Source organism: Meriones unguiculatus, chromosome 6, assembly GCF_030254825.1.
Source record: "Meriones unguiculatus strain TT.TT164.6M chromosome 6, Bangor_MerUng_6.1, whole genome shotgun sequence".
NCBI lineage: Eukaryota > Metazoa > Chordata > Mammalia > Rodentia > Muridae > Meriones > Meriones unguiculatus.
The window spans coordinates 114,528,812-114,550,123 of NC_083354.1; the positions used below are offsets into that span (position 1 = coordinate 114,528,812).

Sequence of the window (21,312 nt, forward strand, 5' to 3'; positions counted from 1 at the left end):
GGCTGAGTAGTATTCTATTGTGTAAACGTACCACAGTTTCTTTACCAATTCTTTGGTTGAGGGACATCTGGGTTGTTGCCAGTTTCTGGCTATTATGAATAAAGCTGCAATGAACACGGTTGAGCAAATGTCCTTGTTGTATAGCTGAGCATCTTTACGATATATGGCCAGGAGTGATATAGCTGGGTCTTGAAGTAGAACTATTTCCAATTTTCTGAGAAGTGCCAGATTGAATTCCAAATGATTGTCCATGTGTGTACTCCCACCAGCAGTGGATGAAGGGTCCTCTCTCTCCACATCCTCTCCAGCATGTGTTGTCATTTGAGTTTTTGATCTCAGCCACTCTGACAGGTGTAAGATGGAATCTCAGAGTAGTTTTGATTTGCATTTCTCTGATGACTATGGACTTTGAGCATTTCTTTAAGTACTTCTCTGTGATTAGGGATTTCCTCTGTTGAGAATTCCCTGTTTAGCTCTGTATTCCTTTTGTTGTTGTTGTTGTTCTCAGCTTGCTTTCTCCTTTTTTATTAATGTTAATTTTTATTATTTTTTTCACAATTTATTCATTGCATATCCTGATTGAAGCTCCCTCCTTCAATTCCCCCCCCCATGCCACCCTCTGTCCCTCTTTCCCCTATCCCCTTCCCCTAGTTCACTAAAAGTGAGAGTCCTCTACCACTGTTCTCTGCCCTTAGCTTGTTAAGTCTCATCAGTCTGCCTGGATACCATTTTTAATTGGATAATTTGCTTTGCTGCTGTTTAATTTCTTGAGTTCTTTATAGATTCTACATGTTTGCCCTTTGTCAGATGTAGGATTGGTGAAGATCTTTTCCTAATCAGTAGACTGCCCTTTCATTCTATTGATATTGTACTTTGCTTTACAGAGCTTTTCAGTTTCAAAAGGTCCCATTTATTAATTGTAGATCTTAGAGCCTGAGCAGTTGTTGTGCTGTTCAGGAAAATGTCTCCTGTGCTGATGAGTTCATGGCTCTTACAGACTTTCTCCTCTAGCAGATTTAGTGTGTCTGGTTTTATGTTGTGATCTTTGATCTACTTGGACTTGAGTTTTATGCAGGGCAATAAATATGGATCTATTTTCATTTTCACTTGTAGACATCTAGTTATACCAGTACCATTTGTTGAAGATGCTGTCTTTTTTCCATTCTATGATTCTGGATCCTTTGTCAAAAATCAGGTGTTCATTGGTGTGTGTGTTTGTTTCTTGGTCTTCAACTTGATTTCATTGATCCACCAACCTATTTCTATGTCTGCTCCATGCAGTTTTAATTACTATTGCTCTGTAGTTTAGCTTGAGGTCAGGTATGGAGATATCTCCAAAATTTCTGTCATTATATATGATGGTTTTCACTATTCTGTTTTCTGTTGTTTCCATATGAAGTTTAGAATTGCTATTGCAAGGTCTGTGAAAAATTGTGTTGGTATTTTGATGGACATTGCCTTGAACCTGTAGATTTCCTTTAGTAAGAGTCCCATTTTTTTAATTTTTTATTTAATATTTATTAATTACACTTTATTTATTTTGTATCCTCCCATAAGCCCCTCCCTCCTCCCCTTCAAATCACACCCTCCCTCCCCTTTCTGCATGCATGCCCCTTCCCAAGTCCACTGATAGGGGAGGTCTTCCTCTCCTTCTTTCTGATCTTAGTCTATCAGTTCTCATTAGAAGTGCCTGCATTGTCATCTTCTGTGGCCTGGTAAGGCTGCTCTCCCCTCAGGGGGAGGTGATCAAAGAGCAGGCCAATCAGATTATGTTAGAGGCAGTCCCTCTTCCCATTACTATGTAACCCACTTGGACACTGAACTGTCATGGGCTACATCTGTGCAGGGGTTCTGGGTTATCTCCATGAACAGTCCTTGGTTGGAGTATGAGTCTCTGGGAAGTTCCCTGTGTTCAAATTTTCTTGTTCTGTTGCTCTCCTTGTGGAGTTCCTGTCCCATTTTTAATATGTTAATCCCACCAATCCATGAGCATGGAAGTTCTTTCCATCTTCTGGTATCATCTTCAGGTTCTTTCTTCAGAGACTTGAAGTTCTTGTAATGCATCTTTCACTTCCTTGGTTAGTTACCCCTAGATACTTTATACTTTTTGTGGCTGCTGTGAAGGGTGTGGTTTCCCTAATTTCTTTCTCAACTTGTTTATCATTTGTATATAAGAGGGTTCCTGATGTTTTTTAAATTAATCTTGCTGAAGAAGTTTATCAGCTAAAGGAGTTCTCCGGTGTTATTTTCCGGGTTGCTTATGTATACTATCATATCATCTGCAAATAGTGATACTTTAACATCTCTGTCTCCAGTTTTGATTCCTTTGATCTCCTGGGACTCAGATTTGTCTGGGCTCTGCATTCTTAGATCTAGGATCTGTATGATTTTATTGTCCACCTGGTCTCCACAGTGAGACCAGCAGAACCATGATTTGGAGGTTGGGATGCCGTCTCAGGAATCCTGATGGTGCCCTCAGAAGTGTGGGAGGAATCCAATGTCTGGCTGTTGTAGTGGATGGTCCCTGAACCTGTTGCCTGCACTCTCTTGAGTATGCAAAAATGGCAGGGCTCACAGTTTGTGACCCCTGGGCCCAGGAGATGGCCATGCGGGCTTGCAGAAAGGGCTCCTGGATCTGATCATCCCCAATTCCTGGGATATCCTCTCCAGTCCTGGGAGCACCAAAGTTGGTGTTTTGGATCCAGCTGCCTGTTTACTCACTGATTTTCCCATGTCTGATCTTCTGCCCCTTAGATACGGTATACACTGGCTGCACCATCTTGGAAACTGCTCAAGTTATATCTTATCATAATATTTGATCAAGAGAAAAGAGCTAAGAGTATTCTTCCCAGGCCCTTGTCATCTCACTGAGTTCATGTAGCTATGGCAGCACATTCCTTTCAAGTGCATTTGCTTGTCATAGTTTACGCAATTATTTCCAGAAGGATACCTTGCGGGAAGAGCATTCTGCAGGCTAACCCATTCACTGTTCAAAATAAGTTCAAAGCTTTCCTACACAGGCTCCTAGAGTTCCCCTTTTTATTTTGCAGAAGGTTAGAGAACTAACCATATGTATAAACAGGTGTAATTAGATTTAGCACTAAATTTTGCATGCAATGAACAATTATTGGTAGCCACATACTTATTAATAATACTAAGAGGACAGGATCCACAAAAGGCATTATCCATGTGAGCCATCATGGCCAATACATATGAGTCATAAAAATTTTATGCATGCATACAAGACCCAATTGATCTTGTGTGTTTTAAGTGAAATCTGAGATATTAAAGGAGTACATGTCAGGAAGTTATCTTTTTAGCAGTAAATAATCAAATGCAACTTGATTTTAGATGATTGCCCCTTTTCTTTGTAAATAAATAGCTAGGATTTTACCTATTATTGTCTCAGTAATGTTATTTTTTAAAAAACAAAATAGATTTTAATGAGATTTTTTAAAAAAAAATCACATTTAAGTTGGAAAGAAAAACCAACAGAAGGAAAAAAGCTCCAAGAGAAGGCAGACAAGAAATTCAGACCCACTCGTTCATGAATTTAGGATTCCCATAACTAAACTTAAAGTTATAAAATACACACAGAGGATATGGTGCAGACCCATGTAAGATCCATGCCTGCTGTTTCAGTCTCTGTGAGTTCATAGGAGCTTTTCTTGTTTGATTTGGAGGGTCTTGTTCTGTACTCCTGCATACACTCTAGCTCCCACATTTCTTCCACCTCCATACCAAAAGATAAAAGGACATAGGATTAAAAGAGGGGATGAGGGAGGGGCTAGAGCTGGGAAACAAAGTGACTAAATTGTAATAACTTAAAAAAAATAAGTTCCAGAGAGGACAGGAACTCCACAAGGAGAGCAACAGAACCAAAAAATCTGAGCACAGGGATCTTTCCTGAGACTGATACTCCAACCAAGGACTATGCATGGAGATAACCTAAGACCCCTGCACAGATGTAGCCCATAGCAGCTCAGTATTCAAGTGGGTTCCATTGTAATAGGAAGAGGGAGTCTCTGACATGAACTGATTGGCCTACTTATTAATTACCTCCCCCTGAGGGGGAAGCAGTATTACCAGGCCACAGAAGACAATGTAGCCACTCCTGATGAGACCTAATTGACTAGGATCAGAAGGAAGGAAAAGAAGACCTCCCCTATCAGTGGACTTGGGGAGGGGCAAGCATGCAGAACGTGGAGAAAGGAAGGGATTGGGATGGGAGGAGGGAGGGAACCACGGGGGGTATAAAATGAATAAAGTGCAATTAATAAAGAATTTTAAAAAAATGTAAAAAAAAAAAGTTCTACTTAGACACCAGCTCTATTTCTCAATATTCAATGAGTTGTGTAGGTGTTGTCTTCAACAGTGATGCCTTCCTGACAGTTTGTGGAGAGCAATCTATTGACTCAGCCACAGCCTGTGTTGTTTGAGTAATGCCATGAATGCCCTTCATGTTGGCCGAATGTCCTTCGGCCAACAACTCAATTGGATTTAACCTAGTGACAGTGCTGGAAGCTTCACCTGGTGACAAGAGATGGCCAACTGAAACTCTCTCTTCTTCATGATGTGGAGATTTCATTAGGATTGCTTTCATGCACTTCAGGATATTTTCACTGCACTACATTTCCTACTGCCCCTTAAATACTCCTCAATTCTAGCTGCCTCTACCCAGATTTCCTCACCTAGCCACAATTCCCCTCCAAAACGACAAGTGATTCTTCCATTCCTATGCCATGCTTGGCTCCAGTCCACCCATAAAATCTATTGTACTTTCTCCTCCCAGGGCTATCTATGTGCTCACTTCCCTATTCCTTTCTTCTATTTTAACTTTTCTGAGTCTACAGATTGTAACTTTGTTATCATTGATTTAATAGCTAATATTCATATAAGTGAATACATAGCACATTTGTTATTCTGGGTTTGGTTTACCTTAATAAAGATGATTTTCCCTAGTTCCATCCATTTACCTGAAAATTTAGTGTCATTTGTTTGAAGAGCTTAGTAATACTCCGTTATATAAATTTACATTTCTTTAAATTTAATTTATTTTTTATTGATTACAGTGTGTTCACTTTGTATTCCAGCTAAAGCCCCTCCACCATCCCCTCCCAATCCCACCGTCCCTCCCTGTTCTCCTTCCATGCCCCTCCCCAAGACCACTGATAGGGGAAGTCCTCCTCCCCTTCCATTTGACCCTAGCCTATCAGGTCTCCTCTGTGGCCTGGTGTGGCTGCTACCTTTTCAGGAGGAGGTGATCAAAGAACCAGCCACTGAGTTCATGTCAGAGATAGTCCCTGTTTCCATTACTAGGGAACTCACTTAGACACTTATCTATTCTTTTGTTAAGGAATTTTGGTTACTTCCATTTTCTGGCTATTATGAATAGAGTAACAGTGACCATGTTTTATCAAGTGTCCTTGTGGTGGAATGAAGCAACCTTTTGGTATATGCTCAAGAGTGGTATAGGTGTGTATTGAGAGAGATTGATTTTTGTCATTCTGAGCAAGTGCCGTACTTATTTCCCTAGCGGCTGTACAAGTATACTTTGCTGAGGAGAGAACAGTACTATCTCACTGAAGAAGAATCTGCTTAAACAAGTTATATCACTAGGAAATATTGGAGGCACCAATACAAATATTAAAGGATACACTGAATAATAAAAGATAGCCTGTGATGAATACATTTTAATTTATATGTTGATATTGGGACATATTACTAAATAAGATTAACTTTTATATTTAAAATACATAATTTATTCACTTGAATGCAAAGGTTAAATTTTTTTGACTTACATGTTTTTCTTTCCTTGTAGGCTGTACTTTGGAGGTATAAGTTTTCTCAACTTAAAGGCTCATCAGATGACGGCAAAAGCAAAATCAAATTTTTGTTTCAGAATCCAGATACTAAGCAGATTGAAGCAAAGGTAAAAACAAGAAACCCATCACATAATACATCTCCAAGTTCATCAGTGACACTAAGACACAATGAGGAGAAAGTTTAGGACCAATTAACACAAATGTTCTCTTTTTACTTTGAAATAGCCCAATGATTATCAAATACTTTTACTTTAAGGCTATAGCAACAGATTTTCACTGAAAAGCATCATTGCAGATAAATTACACATTGAACTGATTCCATCTACTGATACTTCTTCAACTTCTTTTTCTTAATCTTGTATGAACTACATTTGTATGGGACTAAAACAACATGCTAAGAGTTGAGAGAGTCATAAAATTATTATTTTTAAAAAGCTAGTTGCTTCATAGTAATCCCTTAATCCTTAAATATTATTGCAAATTTCTAAAGAAAATGTTTTTAAATAAATCTTGAGTAATTGATATGTAATTATGAGGGAAAGAAGATGAATTAGTCAATGCTTTTTCACATTGTTTTATTTAATTTTTGGTATTCTGGAATATATTAGCTATGTTGTTAATTCAATAGGAAATTTAAACACTTATAAGTATTTGTCCTTACAAAAATTTAAACTCTAACTTATTTCTATTACCCTATTATAAAATCTACAGTAAAACTGTGAGTTTAAATAAATCATCAGGCTACTTTTCCTCAGGAGTGGTATAGCTGGATCTTGAGGAAGCACTATTCCTAATTGTCTGAGAAAGTGACAGATTGATTTCCAAAGTGGTTGTACAAGTTTACATTCCCACCAAGAGTGGAGGAGGGTTCCCCTTTCTCTACATCCTCTCCAGCACCTATTGGCACCTGAGTTCTTGATCTTAGCCATTCTGATGGGTAGAAGGTGAAATCTCAGGGTTTCTCTCAGGGTTTCTCTGCATTTCCCTGATGACTAAGAACATTGAGCATTACCTTTTTTTTTGTTTTTGTTTTTTCAATGCAGTTTATTCAGGAACCTTGAACAATCATCTGACCCTGGGGAAAGCCAGCCCACAGCTTAAATAGCCTCTGGGTAGCCAACCCCAGCATGCCACGTGGGCAATGCAGATAGGTCCACATACATGGAAGCAAGCCAGATCCTCAGCCTTAGCCAAATGTGGAGTTGTTCGTGACAGAGAGCACTCACCATTGGGAAGGTGGAAGGCGGAAACCAGCTCCATCTTTAAGGCGTGGCATTACGCAGCTCTCTACAGTTCCCCTTTTTTGTTTTGGACGCATCAGGCAAGAGTAGAGGTCTGATCTCTGATATTAGAAATAAATTGGGACTTTGTACTGATGTTCATTTAGGTGTCATCCACCCAAAGAGCATCAGACCTGTCTGTCCGATACCTTTTTCTCAGAGGCAGGACCTGGGCCATCAACCTGAATGCAACCAGACATGCTCTTCTCTGGGTCCAAAGCGGCTGACCCTGAGTGCAGTGCTTAGCTTCGCATCCTGAGCGTAACATTTTAGCTTTTTATGGTAGCCAACCATGCTTGAGGAGACTGTCCTGCTTCAATGGCTGTAAAGGCCTGAATGGTCATGGCTCCATTACGCTGTTGTGAGACTCTAATCTTGCATATATACCACAGGCAAACCAAGGAGACCAACACCAGAAGGCCTGCTAACGCTCCCATGCCCGCCCATTCCTTCAGATGATTCATGGCTGCAGCAATCCATGATAATAATCCTGTGGCTAGTCCTGCATCCACTCTGGTAGAATTTACCATGACAATGGCCACTCTCAGCTGCTCCATCGTAGTATCGACTTCTCCAGTCCAATTACCTAAAATATAGCTAGACAATTGTTTAGACAGATTTGCAGCACAGGGAAAATTCTCATGTTGTATGCTAGTGACTAAAAGTCCAGCATACTTTCATTGACAGCCAAGTTGAGCGATTTGCCATAGGGTATCAATTTGCTCCTGCACGAGGTCAATCCTCTGATTGAACACCATTAAGCCTCCTTTTAGTTGAGCATTAATTCCTTTTTGTACATCTAAGGCATGAGCTACATTGGCTAAAAGCTTATTCAGGGTCTGAGCAGTCTGCACAGTATAACGCCTGGCTAATGCTGCGGTGGTAGCTCCAACAGCCGCCAATGAGATGGCAGTAACAATGGCGGCTGTAATTCCAAGATCCCTTTTCTGTCTGAAGAGAGTCATAGCATGACGGGCATCAACGGGCACAGGCACCCAGCGAGGCATGCGAGTAACCAGGGCATACCTAAATTTACTAGCATTCCAGCATTGGGCAAAAAAGCAAGTATCATTACCACTATTACTTGGCTCTATCTGGCTAATAATGAATAGAAATGGGGGATATAAACAAACAGGTGTGGGCTTATAGGAAATATTATGAGAAGCCTTAACCCCCTCGTTGGAACATCCTGCATCAGTTCTAGAACTAGCAGTGGTGGTGTCCGAGGTCTGAGTAGGTTCAGGAGACCATTGCCCCCAGGGGCGAGACGTGCTCCATGTAAATTGACTAACTCCATGTTTTCCTCCACTTTTGAAAGTCATTTAAGGTTCTTAAATTATTTTTTCCCTTTTTTTTAAATTTTTCATCAATTACACTTTATTCATTATGCATCCCCCCATAAGCCCCTCCCTCCTCCCCTCCCAATCCCACCCTCCCTCCTCCCTCTGCATGCATGCCACTCCCCAAGTCCACTGATAGGGGAGGTTCTCCTCTCCTTTCTGATCTTAGTCTATCAGTTCACATCAAAAGTGGCTGCATTGCATTGAGCATTTCTTTAAGTGTTTCTCTGCCACTCAATATTCCTCTGTTGAGAATTTTCTGTTTAGTTCTCTACCCCATTTTTTCCCCTCTGTGCAATGCGTATGGTTCTTTTTTGGTTACTTCTTTATTATTATTATTATTATTATTAATTACACTTTATTCATTTTGTATCCCCCCATAAGCCTCTCCCACCTCCCCTCCCAATCCCACCCTTCCTCCTCTTTCTGCATGCATGCCCCTCCCCAAGTCCACTGATAGGGGAGGTCTTCCTCTCCTTCTTTCTGATCTTAGACTATCAGTTCTCATCAGAAGTGGCTGCATTGTCATCTTCTGTGGCCTGGTAAGGCTGCTCCCCCCCTCAGGGGGAGGTGATCAAAGAGCAGGCCAATCAGATTATGTCAGAGGCAGTCCCTCTTCCCATTACTATGTAACCCAATTGGACTCTGAACTGCCCTGGGCTACATCTGTGCAGGGGTTCTGGGTTATCTCCATGAATAGTCCTTGGTTGGAGTATGAGTCTCTGGGAAGTTCCCTGTGTTCAAATTTTCTTGTTCTGTTGCTCTCCTTGTAGAGTTCCTGTCCTCTCCAGTTCTTGCTATTTCCCACTTTTTATGTAAGATTCCATTCACTCTGCCCGCCAGTTGGCCATCAGGCTCAGCATCTGCTTTGATAGTCTGCAGGGCAGAGGCTTTCAGAGGCCCTATGTGGCAGGTTCCTAGGTTGTTTCCTGTTTTCTTCTTCTGACTTTCAGAGGCCCTCTGTAGCAGGTTCCCAGGTTGTTTCCTGTTTTCTTCTTCTTCTGATGTCCATCCTCTTTGCCTTTCAGGATGGGGATTGAGCATTTTAGTTAGGGTCCTCTCTTTTGCTTAGTTTGTTTAGATGTACTGATTTTAGTGGGTTTATCCTATGTTGTATGTTTATATGAGTGAGTATATACCGTGTGTGTCTTTTTGCTTCTGGGACAACTCACTCAGGATGATCCTTTCCAGGTCCCACCATTTACCTGGATTACTTGGGTTTGTTGGTGTCTAACTTCTTGAATTCTTTATATATTCTGGATATTACCCCTCTGTCAAATGTAGGGTAGGTGAGGATCTCTTCCCAGTCTGCAGGCTGTCTTTTTTTTTTTTTTCTGTTGACAGTGTCCTTTGCTTTACAGAAGCTTTTTCATTTCATGAGGTACTATTTATTGATTGTTGATCTTAGAGCCTCTGCTGTTTGTATTCTGTTCAGTAAGTTGTTTTCTTTGCCAATGAGGTCAAGATTCTTCCCTACTTTTTCTTCTAACAGGTTTGGTGTGTCTGGTTTTATGTTGAGGTCTTTGATCCACTTGGACTTTCGTTTTGTACAGGGTGATAAATATGGATGTATTTGCATCTTTCCACATGTAGACATCCAGTTAGACCAGCAGCTTCAGACCAATTCCTTATTTTTATTTCATTTATTATTAGTTTTGTTTTGATTTTTGAGACAAGGTTTTTCTGTGTAGCTTTGGCTGTCCTGGAGTTTATAGACCAAGCTGGCCTCAAACTCATAGTGATGTGCCTGCTTCTGAACCCTCTGTGTGAGTGCTGTGATTATAGACATGTGCCATCACACCGATCTTTGAAGTAGCCTTTTAAAGTTATTTATTTATTTATTTATTACTATAAGTCACTTTGTATCCTGGCTGTAGCCACCCCTTGTCTCCTCCCAGTCCCATCCACCCTCCTTCCTCTCTCCCTATGCCTCTCCCCTAGTCCACTGATAGGAGAGGTCCTCCTCCCCTTCTGTGTGACATGAGTCTATCAGGTCTCATCAGGACTGGTTGCATTTTCTTCCTCTGTGGCCTGGCAAAGCTGCACCCTCCCTAGGGGAAGGTGATCAGAGGGCCAGTCACTGAGTCCATGTCAGAGACACCCCTGTTCCCCTTATTAGGAAACCCATTTGGAGCCTGAGTCTATGGTTTACATCTGAGCCAAGGTTTCAGGTCCTTTCCATGCATGGTCCTTGGTTGAGGTATCATTCTCTGCAGGGTTCCCAGGGCCAGTTTTTTTGGGCTGTTGGTCTTCTTTTGGAGCTCCTGTCCCTTCCAGGTCTCAGCCTCTGTTTCAATACCATTAATTTTTACTTGCATATTTTTTTGCTAAGCTTTTTGTTATCATTTAACCAAAATCTTCATCAGAATACATCATAAAATAAATCTCTGCATACTTAAAACCCAGTTACCAAGACAGCAGGAAGCATTTTCCTTAACAAGGAGATAAATTGTTGCAGTTAATGATGAAAACTCTAGATCCCCCATGCTACTATTTCAAGAAATAATTTACAAACCACTGGATAATACAGAAATAGAGATAATAGAGATAGAGATAATCATAGAGAGGCAGAGATAGATCTCTCATACACACATACATCATATATAATAAAATTGGAACATAAATATAATAATATAGGAATAGGAGATCCTGTTTTCATGGGAATATGAGATTGAGTTATTTATAATAAACAAAAATATATTGATGTTTGATGTTTGCTTCTGAAGTCTGGGAAGTTCAAGATCCTGGCATGGACATTAAGTATGATTTGGAAGGATGGAGGAGGGTAAAAGAGAAAGTGTTAGAAATAGAGAAATAGTGAAGGTCAGACATCAATACAGGAAATTTGTTCTTTATTAACAAAATAACTCAAGATAATATTGAGGCCTCATAACCTAATCACTTTTTATAGGTTCCTGCCCATCACAGTGAGAAATAGATTTTATTACAATTAGTGCAGAACAAGTCACTAAAATAATAGTGTTATGCTGTACTTCTAAGATAATTATCTTTCTTAGGAATTTTTCAAATATATTAAGTAAGACTCAAAACAGAAATTAAAGATAGTTCACTGCTACCAATTTGTATTTTCTTATTATAAACTGTGGAGAGAAGTACATACCTTAATGACTTGTGGTACATACAATTCTTCTGTGCTGCAAACAAGTCCTGAGTTTGTGATCTAGACGACAGGCTCTCAGAATTCATGTTGTGCTGAAGTAATCAATGTGAAACTTGTCTAGTAGTTCATAGCTGATAAATAAGTCTGTATAATATTCAAAGGCTGGACAAATATCTAGCGATCAGAATCTCTAAGGGACAGTTCCTTCTCTAGCCTGCTGTTTTCAATGCCTGACTCTTTCTAGAACTAAAGGTTTCTGAAACTCAGGCATACATTGATTACTCACCAGCAGGCACAGCTTACATCTGTGCTTGGTAATTTGTTTCCTACTGGAAACTAATAGAACAGTAAACAAACAAAGAAACTAGAACCCAAAATTTGATATTGATCTTATTTTATATAAAATTTATACATCATTTCTGTGTTGTTGTCAGTGTTGCTGTTTTTTTTAATTCACTGATAGCTACAAGCTGCATTAAGAAGGGCTGTGTACCAGATGTGGTGACACATGCCTTTAATCACAGAACTCTCTCAACAGAGGCAAGTAGACTTCTGTGAGTTCTAGACCAGCATGGTCTACGTAGAAAGTTCCAGGTCAGCCAGGACTACAAAGTAAGACCCCGTCTCTAAAAATTGAAAACAAACAACAACAGCATAAATACTTCTTTAAAAATCAGGATTTGTGTTTAAAGAAGTAGTTGTTTTGAGTGCTGTATGATAATCTTATAATGAAGATGCAGGTAGTCCCAAAGAGACTTGATAGTCTCTGGCCATTTGGTAAAGGCAGAAAGCTCCTCTTTCTGAGAGAGGGGGATAGGGAGGAAAAGGGAGAGAGGGTAGGACCTTGTGGAGACAAGGGAGGAGCTACAATCATGATGTAAAATGAATAAATTAAAAAGAATAAAAAGAAGGTATTAATGTATATATAATACCAAAGAAAGCATTTTCAAAATGGAGAAAGTAAGAAGAACATAAACCTGAGAAAAATGGTGAATTAGATCAGTACTATGGCAGTACACAGAAATTGTGCATATTTTGGTTTAGAGTAATTGTATGATACAAGAGCATTGGCTCTTTTAGTTTAAGCCTTGAAATGCTTGAAATCCTTTCCTTAACTTCTTCAGTGATGCCTACTTCTCCAGTTTTAAGATCCTCAATTGTTAGAGTAGCCTGCCTCCACTCCTGAACAGGCCTCCAACTGCCAGGCTCCCCCCCATAGACCACTCTAACAGCTGTAAGGCCTTATCCAGCCCCTACAGACTCAGGCAGCCAAGCTCCACCCTACAGAGTAAAATCCCAACCTTGGTACTTGAAATCCCACCAGTGCCCACCCTGAAAATCTCCACTGTGGAAAGCTCCCCCTCCTCAAAGAAACTCTATATAAACCCTGTCTTCTGCTCGGTTCTCTGGAACTCCTCCACCCCCCAGCAGAAGGAGCCACCCTCCTTGATTTTTCTCTTTCAATAAATCTCTTAGGTGAGGTTTGTGCTGTGCTGTGACTTTATGGTATTCTTTGGCCCTCAATGGCCAGAATACAATTCCTTTAAAAACTGTAACACTGTAAACAGCCCCAGCAGAGCTGTGCAACACTTGTATTGGTGAAATGGTTCCCTTCGCCCTGGAGAAGATCTTTAACACTTGCACTGGGGAAACCTTCTTCTTCAGAGCTCTAACACTTGTACTTCCCTTGTGGAAGCCTCTCCCCTCAGAGCTATAGCACTTACACCAGTGTCCAGACTTTGGCTGACAGTGTTCTTAGTAAGCAATTAACATGTGAATAATAATGTGACTATCTATGTATAACATTCTAATTACATCCAAGTTCTCAGAGTATGTAGGAGACTTTGAAAGTAAATACATTAATGTTAGATCTACAATTTAGTATATTTCTACTTTTCTTTATGAAGTCCTTTCTTTTCTTTTCTTTCTCCATTTTTTAAATTTTTTTTAATATTAGTTACAGTTTGTTAACTTTGTATCCCTGCTGTAACCTGCTCCTTCTTTCCCTCCCAATCCCACCCTCCCTCCCTCATCTCCTCCTTTTAGTATAAAAGATGAAGGATACAAAAACATACCTTTCAAATAATAACCAGAAGAAAGATTTCCTGAAGGAACATCAGCCCCTTCTTGTTTATCTTGCTTTTTGATACATGTTTTTAACACAACAAAAACAAAGAAGGATCATGATATATATTTATTGAATGACCAAATACTTAAAATTTGAAATTAGATTTTATTTCATAAGATTCATGGGGAAAAGTCAGAAAAGTTCTGTTGCAAAAAAAACAGCATGCAAAGCCCAAGTATGTGTGGAAATAAAAGACTGAGAAACACAAGAAATAGGTGAAAAAAGAGACTATCCTTCGTGAGTTCATACAGTTGTGACCGAGGAATCCCTGAGGGTGGCTGAGACTGAAAGAGCTAAGACAGAGACCTGGGGAGGTGATCACTTCTTATCTGCTTTTTCCTGCAAACCAGCACAAACATCAAAGTTGTAAAGATATAAAAATGTTAAAGTCTTAATCAACATCAATTTTTGTTTTCCTATTATTATCATATATTACAATTTATTCAATTTGTATCCCAGCTGTAGGCCCCTCCTTCATCTTCTTCAAATCCCACTCTCCCTCCCTCATTCCACCCTGTGCCCCTACCTTAGTCCACTGATAAGGGAGGTCCTCCTCCTCTTCCCTCTGACCATAGCCTATCAGGTCTGATCAGGACTGGCTGCATTTGTCTTCCTCTTTGGCCTGGCAAGGCTGCCCCCCTTCCTCACGGGGAGGTGATCAAAGAGCCTGTCACTGAGTTCATGCCAGAGAAAGCCCCTGTTCCCCTTAATAGGGACTCCATTTGGACACTGAGTCTATGGGCTACATCTGAGCCAGGGGTTTAGATCCTCTCCATACATTGTCCTTGATTGGGGTATCAGTCTCTTCAGGGCCCCCAGGGCTCAGTATTTTTGGCTCTGTTGGTCTCCTTTTGGAGCTCCTGTCCCCTCAACATCAATTTTTTTTTGTAAAATACTGCAGAAAATGGGTTGGATAATTATAAAGCTTAATCTTACTTAAAATGCATAAATATTCAGGTGTTTGGAGAGCTTAAAAAGCAAGTTATAAACAACTTAATAAGATCATTTTTGAGAAAAAATATTTTAATATTTGTGGTCAATGATATTTGAAATTATTATTCTCTCAAATATTCTTCTCCAAAACTCATCAGGAAACATATAAATGTACGCGTGTGTGTGCACGCACACACACACACACATACGTGTGTGTATAAATAAATATATTATGTGTACATCTATCTATCTATCTATCTATCTATCTATATAAACAAATATGTAAAACCAGAGAAGATGAGGTCATAAATTTAAGAGGTATGGGGCTGAGTGGAAGGAGGGAATAGAGGGAAAGGACATGGTGAGGATTAGACAGGGAAAAAATAGAGAAGGGGAAATGATATGATTGCACTTTAATTAATTTTTTATTTAGAATTTTAAAAAGCCTTAGATAACCTAACAGAATTTTTAAAAAGACTTCTCTGGTGGAAACATTTTTGGGAACCGTAATAATCAAGTGAATGATTTTTTTACTACTTTCAGAAATGTCACTATAGTAGCCTGACTGTAGACTATTAAAAGGTGAAAGGCAACTGTTGAGACACCAGATGAACGCTGTCGTGTTCCTATAGCAAAGCCCAAGAAAATACACTGAAGTCTATTCATTTTCTTAAGCAGCTCTCTGATGTTTTATAAGCTCTTCTAGCAGGCTGGATATCATTGTATAAATTGCAAACATCAAAAAGGGTCTGCCAGTGGTAGTTATTATCGTTCATCACAAACATATAATTAAATAACAAAAATTGTGTCATTAAATTCAGTGGTTCACTACATATCAATTACCCTCATAGCGATGAAAAAGTAAGCTGCATATCAGTCTCATTAAGCATGTAATTCTATTAATCTGCCATCAATCTTCTTTTCATTATAGTGTATCCATGAGAGCATTATGTTTTTATAAATTACATATTCCTCATTCTAGATGTTCATTACACACAAAAATGACCACTTGTTGACAGTTTTGTGAAAAATTGATTTTCTCCCCTGATCTATTTCTCTTTCCTTTCAGGAGTTGGAATTTTCAAATTTATTTGCTGTTCTTCACTGTATTCATTCATTTTTTGCTGCCAAAGTAGCCTGTTTGGACCCTCTGTTTTTAGGTAATCAGGCTGCTGCTTCCGCTGCTTCAAGCTCTGCTCCTACAAGCAAAGCAAAACACATGGCTTGATGTGCTGATCTCTGCCTGACAGTCCTCAGGGTCACTTGGATAGACTATGCTACCACAAGGTCAACAGTGGAGTCAGACTGCAAATGAAGCAGGAGAAAAGTCAGGAGGCATCTGCCACTGGTTTTACCCTGGCACGCATCTGGGACTGACCCTGGACGGGCAGAACAGCCTATTCTTTCTCCACATATCTCTATTAGGACATGGTTGTCACCATGCATGGTGACAAAGAAATGATTGGTGTAAAGTATGTAAATAGTATAAAAATTGTAAGCTACCTATAAATAAAAATATTAATTACATGGCTATTTCTCTATTTTAGATTATTTTGTATATTGAGCCACATCATGAACCCTATCATTGTATTATGAGTGTAAAGAAGTTAAAAAAAATATGAGCAAGGCAAGTAGCATGCAAAAAGCAAACAAACAACAACAACAAAAAACAAACAAATGGCTTCAAAGACAGAAGGATCTTACTTTTCTCATGTTACTCCCTGTATTCCCATCCCACCATTCCACATGAGAACTCCAGTTGTGTTTATCTGATTGTAAATTATTCTTCAGCATAAATAAAGACAATTACATTGGCCTGTGATAACACAGTAAGAACTTAAACATTACCTTTTCAGAGACCGTTACTAAAATGTGGTTCTATTAGAAAATGGTATTAGATATGAATGTCAAAACACTCAGGACTCTCCTGTTCTTCATTTAAAAACACTTCTTCTTTTATTATAAGGTTTATGAACAAACTAAACCTTCATAAAGTTAAATGAACCAAAAATCTTGAAAAGAAAATGATATCAATAAATTACGTGAAAGAAACAAGTCTTCGTAAGTTTTCTGTTTAGTCAGGAACTAAAAAGACCCTGAGAAGTAGCCGCAGAACCTATGAGAGCTGGTGATGTTTTCACTTGAGCATATTTATGAGTAAATTAAGTGAGATTTGAAAACAAAAGTCACAATGAAAGTGCATGTCATAGAGCTCCATGGAGAGAGATTAAGTAGTGTCAAATAATCTGTGCTGCTGTAGCCAACTTATATCTGATTAGAAAGGTAAAAAGACAGAAGTGGGCAGGGTGGTGGTGTGTACACACGGCCGAGAGCTAGTGCTAACTAGTCATGCAAAGCAGGATGCATCTTTCATCCTTTCCTAAGGCTCTGTTTCTGTTTACTTTAAAATAAAAGTAAAAATAAAACCCATTTTTTATTGGTACACATTTGCTAGACATTGTTTGATCTCTTTTAAAATGACCAAGTTTTTTTAATATGCAGGTCAATATTCCGTCCTTAAATTAAAGACAATCCCACATAATACTCATAAGAAAAATAACATTATTTGCTCAAAGGAACACTTATCAATGAAAGTAAAGTCAGAAAATAGTGAGAGATTTCACAACCATTAAAAAAGTTAATTCATTTCTGCAGTGGATTAAGTGAAATGTTATGAGATATAAAAAATGCTAACTTGGGTCTAAGATTCCTTGACAAAAGAACAGAAAATTTTGAAAGTAAAGGCGTATATTTAAAATATCAGTCTACACCTACAAGAGTCATTTTGGGATTACTGCTTATTATATCAACCAAACACAAAGGCTAAGGTAAACTCTGAATAACCCTAAAATCTGAGTTCTGTCTCTTTAAGGAAAAGGAGAGAGAGTAGAGAGGGGCAGCGCTTACTATCTCTTCTGAAAGCTCTGTGACCAAGCGGTGCTGGAGCCCCATGGTGGGGGACCTTGTCTGCGGGCCATGGGAAATGGGAATGGTATCTAAAAGTGAAATAAGTTAGCGATAACTTGGAATTTAAAACTAAAAGAAGGTTTTCTTTAACCAGTTAAAAACAATCTTGTGGGGCTGGAGAGATGGCTTAGCGGTTAAGGGTTATTACTGCTCCTGTGAGGGACCTGAATTTGATCCCAGCACCCATCTGGAGTGACTCACAACCATCCGGGTTTACCATTCCAGGAGCTGTGATGTCTTCTTCTGAACTCAGCAGCACCAGGCACACATGGGATGCACGCACGCACATGCAGGAGAAACACCACATAAAATAAGTCTAAAAGGTAGAATTTACAACATTCCACCTAAATATACAAAAATGAATCAAGTCTTTTTTATTGTTGTTATATCAAATATTCTACCAGTGCTCGCTCCATGCAGACAGTAAGGGTATGAGATAAGCTCTCCAGTATGGAGCCTGGGTACTGTGTGTACTTACAGACACACGAATATATAGAGAGGAAGACAGGTATAAAATATTGAGCTTCATTATACCGAAAGAAAATGTTTCACTGACATGTATAGCATAATTTGAATTCAGCTATAACGTGTTCCTTGAATTAAAATCTATTAAAACAACCTTATTATTCTTAATTTTTATAAATTGGTTAAAATAGCACCATGCAGAAATTGCTATTTAACATGATTAGTGGCATAGGCACCAATTAGGAAAGTACTGTTCTGATTTTGATCAGTTCAATAGTTAATGTTTAATGCTTTCTATATAGTGAGATTAACCAGTCATTTTCTGTGACTTGGGCTACATGAATGAGAAAATTTAGAAATTAATCAAAACACAGATTTTAATTTCTCAGTAGCTTAGGTTCAGATATAGGGGATTTTTTTTTCAACAATTCCAAGTTTGAGCATTAAACGCACATGTGAATGCTTAATGATATTTTAACCCCTCCAGTGCCTTGATGGATGTGTATGTACATACATGTGTGTGTGCATAGACCATTAAAGGGGTTATTACGGTGTACACAGAGTACAAGCTTAATGGAAAATGTAGTTATGTGAGTTAGAGACAGGAGTTTAAAATGACTTTTACAATGCTAGGATGAGAATGTCTTTTCTGTGATGAAAAGTACAAATCACCTGAAATGAAGTATACCAAAACAGGGACATTTGAATTTGCTATTGTACAATTCAAAATTACCTTAATATAATATTTAAAATAATAAATACCCAATGCTTCCCATCCGATCTTATTTTTAAAGAGCAGGATGAGGTAGTAATTTCTCACTCCTGTTTCAGGCATGAGCTGACTTGCTCCTTTAAAGCCTTTGCTCATACAACTATCATTCAACAAGGAGGAAAGAAATTAGTGCCAGGTCAGTATTGACAAGCAGAGAAATCAGTTCCAATGTAGGAAGTATGGCTGACCTCTAGGCAATTAGTTAATGACAACATATCCCTTATTTACGGTGACAGAGGTTATTCATAGTATAGCCCAAGTCGAATGCTGAACTTAAAGTGAAGCTTGACTTATCAATGAGGAAAAGTAAATGCGACCAATCACTTCATTTCACTGTTTCAAAGTTGCAGTGTGGAGAAGCTTTACTGTGCAAGGACAAGATGGTGCTTAACTTTGTAAGGTAAGTGTCTCTGTTCCAACCTAAGGAAAAACGTTTTGCTCCTGTTGATACTGAATGTGCTCATAGGCGGAAGGACTCTCTTGATCCATATCTCAAAAATTGCTGTTTGTGTTTTGTTCTGAGTCTTTAATGCATTAAAATCATATCACTTTTCATAATAGCTTACCTTTAAAGATGAATAAAATATAAATGTTATATATTTTATACATACTACGATGTAGTGAAACAGAAAGATAAAAATGTAAATATATTTATTTCATATTTAAATGTTTTAGTGGATATTTGTAAAATACAAATTGAGATCTGTGACAACCAGTCTGTCTTTGAGTTCATTAATGTACTATTACTAAAATAAATACTTTTTTAATGAAGCATACTAGAAAATAAATATTAAAGCTTTTACTACACTTGTTTATTTTATTTCTTTGTCCGGTTTTGATTTGTAAGCTTAATACAAATTTACACTACAATCCTGACAGAATGAACTCCAACGTAAAAGGGAAAATCTAACTTCTATACCCAAAGGAGTATAAACTGGAACACAGTCTTCTCTGGCTCGTTAATATTCACGAACGTTTGATTTCTGACCTCTGAAAGACTGACAGACCTTAGAAAGGCACTATTTGTCAAATTAGTTAAACAACGAAGGAGTGACAACTTTTGAAAGCACTGTAACTTTGGTATCTATATAATGGTCCATTAGGGATGGGATCTATATTAAGAAGCTAGGTCAAGGACATTGTCTTGCCGCTAACAACCGAGGAGGCATTACTGTATATCATGCACCATCCGCAACACTACAATTGTCTTTCGAGTGACGTCAGTGTCATAAGAGCACATTTCTGATATTCATGTTGTCCTTGGTACTAAATGGGCTTTTAAAACTTCTCCGACTTGTTGTTTATCAGATTGAAAACAGAAAGAAAATTAGGCCTTCTTTGATAAAAATAGTGACTACCCATCACTGAAGTGAATACTAAGGGCAAAAAAGATACAAGTCTTTTTTTTTTTTTTTAACTTTTTATTGATTCTTCTTTGAATTTCACACCGTGCATCCTTATCACACTCATCTCACCCTCCACCCTTGTAGCTCCTTCCCCACCAACAAAGAAAAAAAACAAAAAAATAAAGAAACCTCATTGTGGACGCTGTAGTGTCACAGTGCACCCCTTTGTCCACACTCCTTTGCTTGCAAATGTTCACTGCAGTGACTTGTTGGTTTGGCAGGAGGCTTCTGGCTTCAGCTTCTCTAACCTGTAACTGCCATAACTACCCACTATGGGATACTTGTCAATATTTGAGCCTCACTGGAACTGTTCTAGATAGCCTGTAGTTTCCCCACTATGGTATTTCTATGGCACAGGGCAAGTACCCCATCTGGAGATCCCAGATCATGGAAGGGGTAGATGGGGTGGGCCAATTCAAAGCCCTGGATCTGGGCCTGAAAGGCATCTGGGCTAGTCATCCCACAGGCTCTCCCATTCTAATGCCCTCCACTAGCTCACCAGCAACTCTTACAAACAGGGTCGACTCTACCCTGATACCCTGGTCGAGGTGCATGGCAGGCTCTCCAGAGTGTTGCAGCTGGTGAGGGACAAAGCCAGTTCACCCATGTTCATGACCCTGTGGGCAGGTCTCCCATCTCCAAAACACAAAAGGTAGTACTATCTCTCCTGCACTTGTACCCTCAGGACCAGCTCACCTACAACCCTCCATCCAGGGCCAGCTCTACTGTGCTGCCCAGGAGAGGTGCAGGGCCCAATCTACAGAGTGCTTCAGGAGTTGAAGGGCAGGGCCAGCACTCCTGCTCTCATGACCCCAATGGTAGCTCTTCCCTTTGCTGTAGGTGGCAAGGGTGAGGGTTATGGAGGTTTCTCTCTGTCTTTCACCCACACTGCTTCATGTCAGTCACATTGTGGTGCCAGCTCTCCCATGCTGTTATCCTCAGGGCCACTCACTCATGACTCCTGCAATGTATGGGGTTTGCTCTGAGTACTGCGGCTGGCAAGGAGTAGGATCAGCTCTCCTGCTCTCATGCCACCAGAGCTATGTTTCTCAAGATGCTCAGATGAGGCATGGGA

The 21,312-nt window shown here is 39.3% G+C and overlaps 1 protein-coding gene across 3 annotated transcripts in view; it reads left to right on the top strand.

The window, feature by feature from the left end:
* Sntg1 (syntrophin gamma 1) overlaps nt 1–19,613 on the top strand; it is a 647,228-nt gene extending 627,615 nt beyond the window's left edge. For all 3 annotated transcript variants that reach the window (XM_060385900.1, XM_060385899.1, XM_060385901.1), the window contains 2 exons: nt 5,822–5,932; nt 15,697–19,613. In XM_060385900.1, the coding sequence (XP_060241883.1) occupies nt 5,822–5,932; nt 15,697–15,855 (270 nt within the window). In that variant the 3' untranslated portion in view covers nt 15,856–19,613. The remainder of the gene's footprint in view (nt 1–5,821; nt 5,933–15,696) is intronic.
* The last annotated feature ends 1,699 nt before the right edge of the window (nt 19,614–21,312 follow it).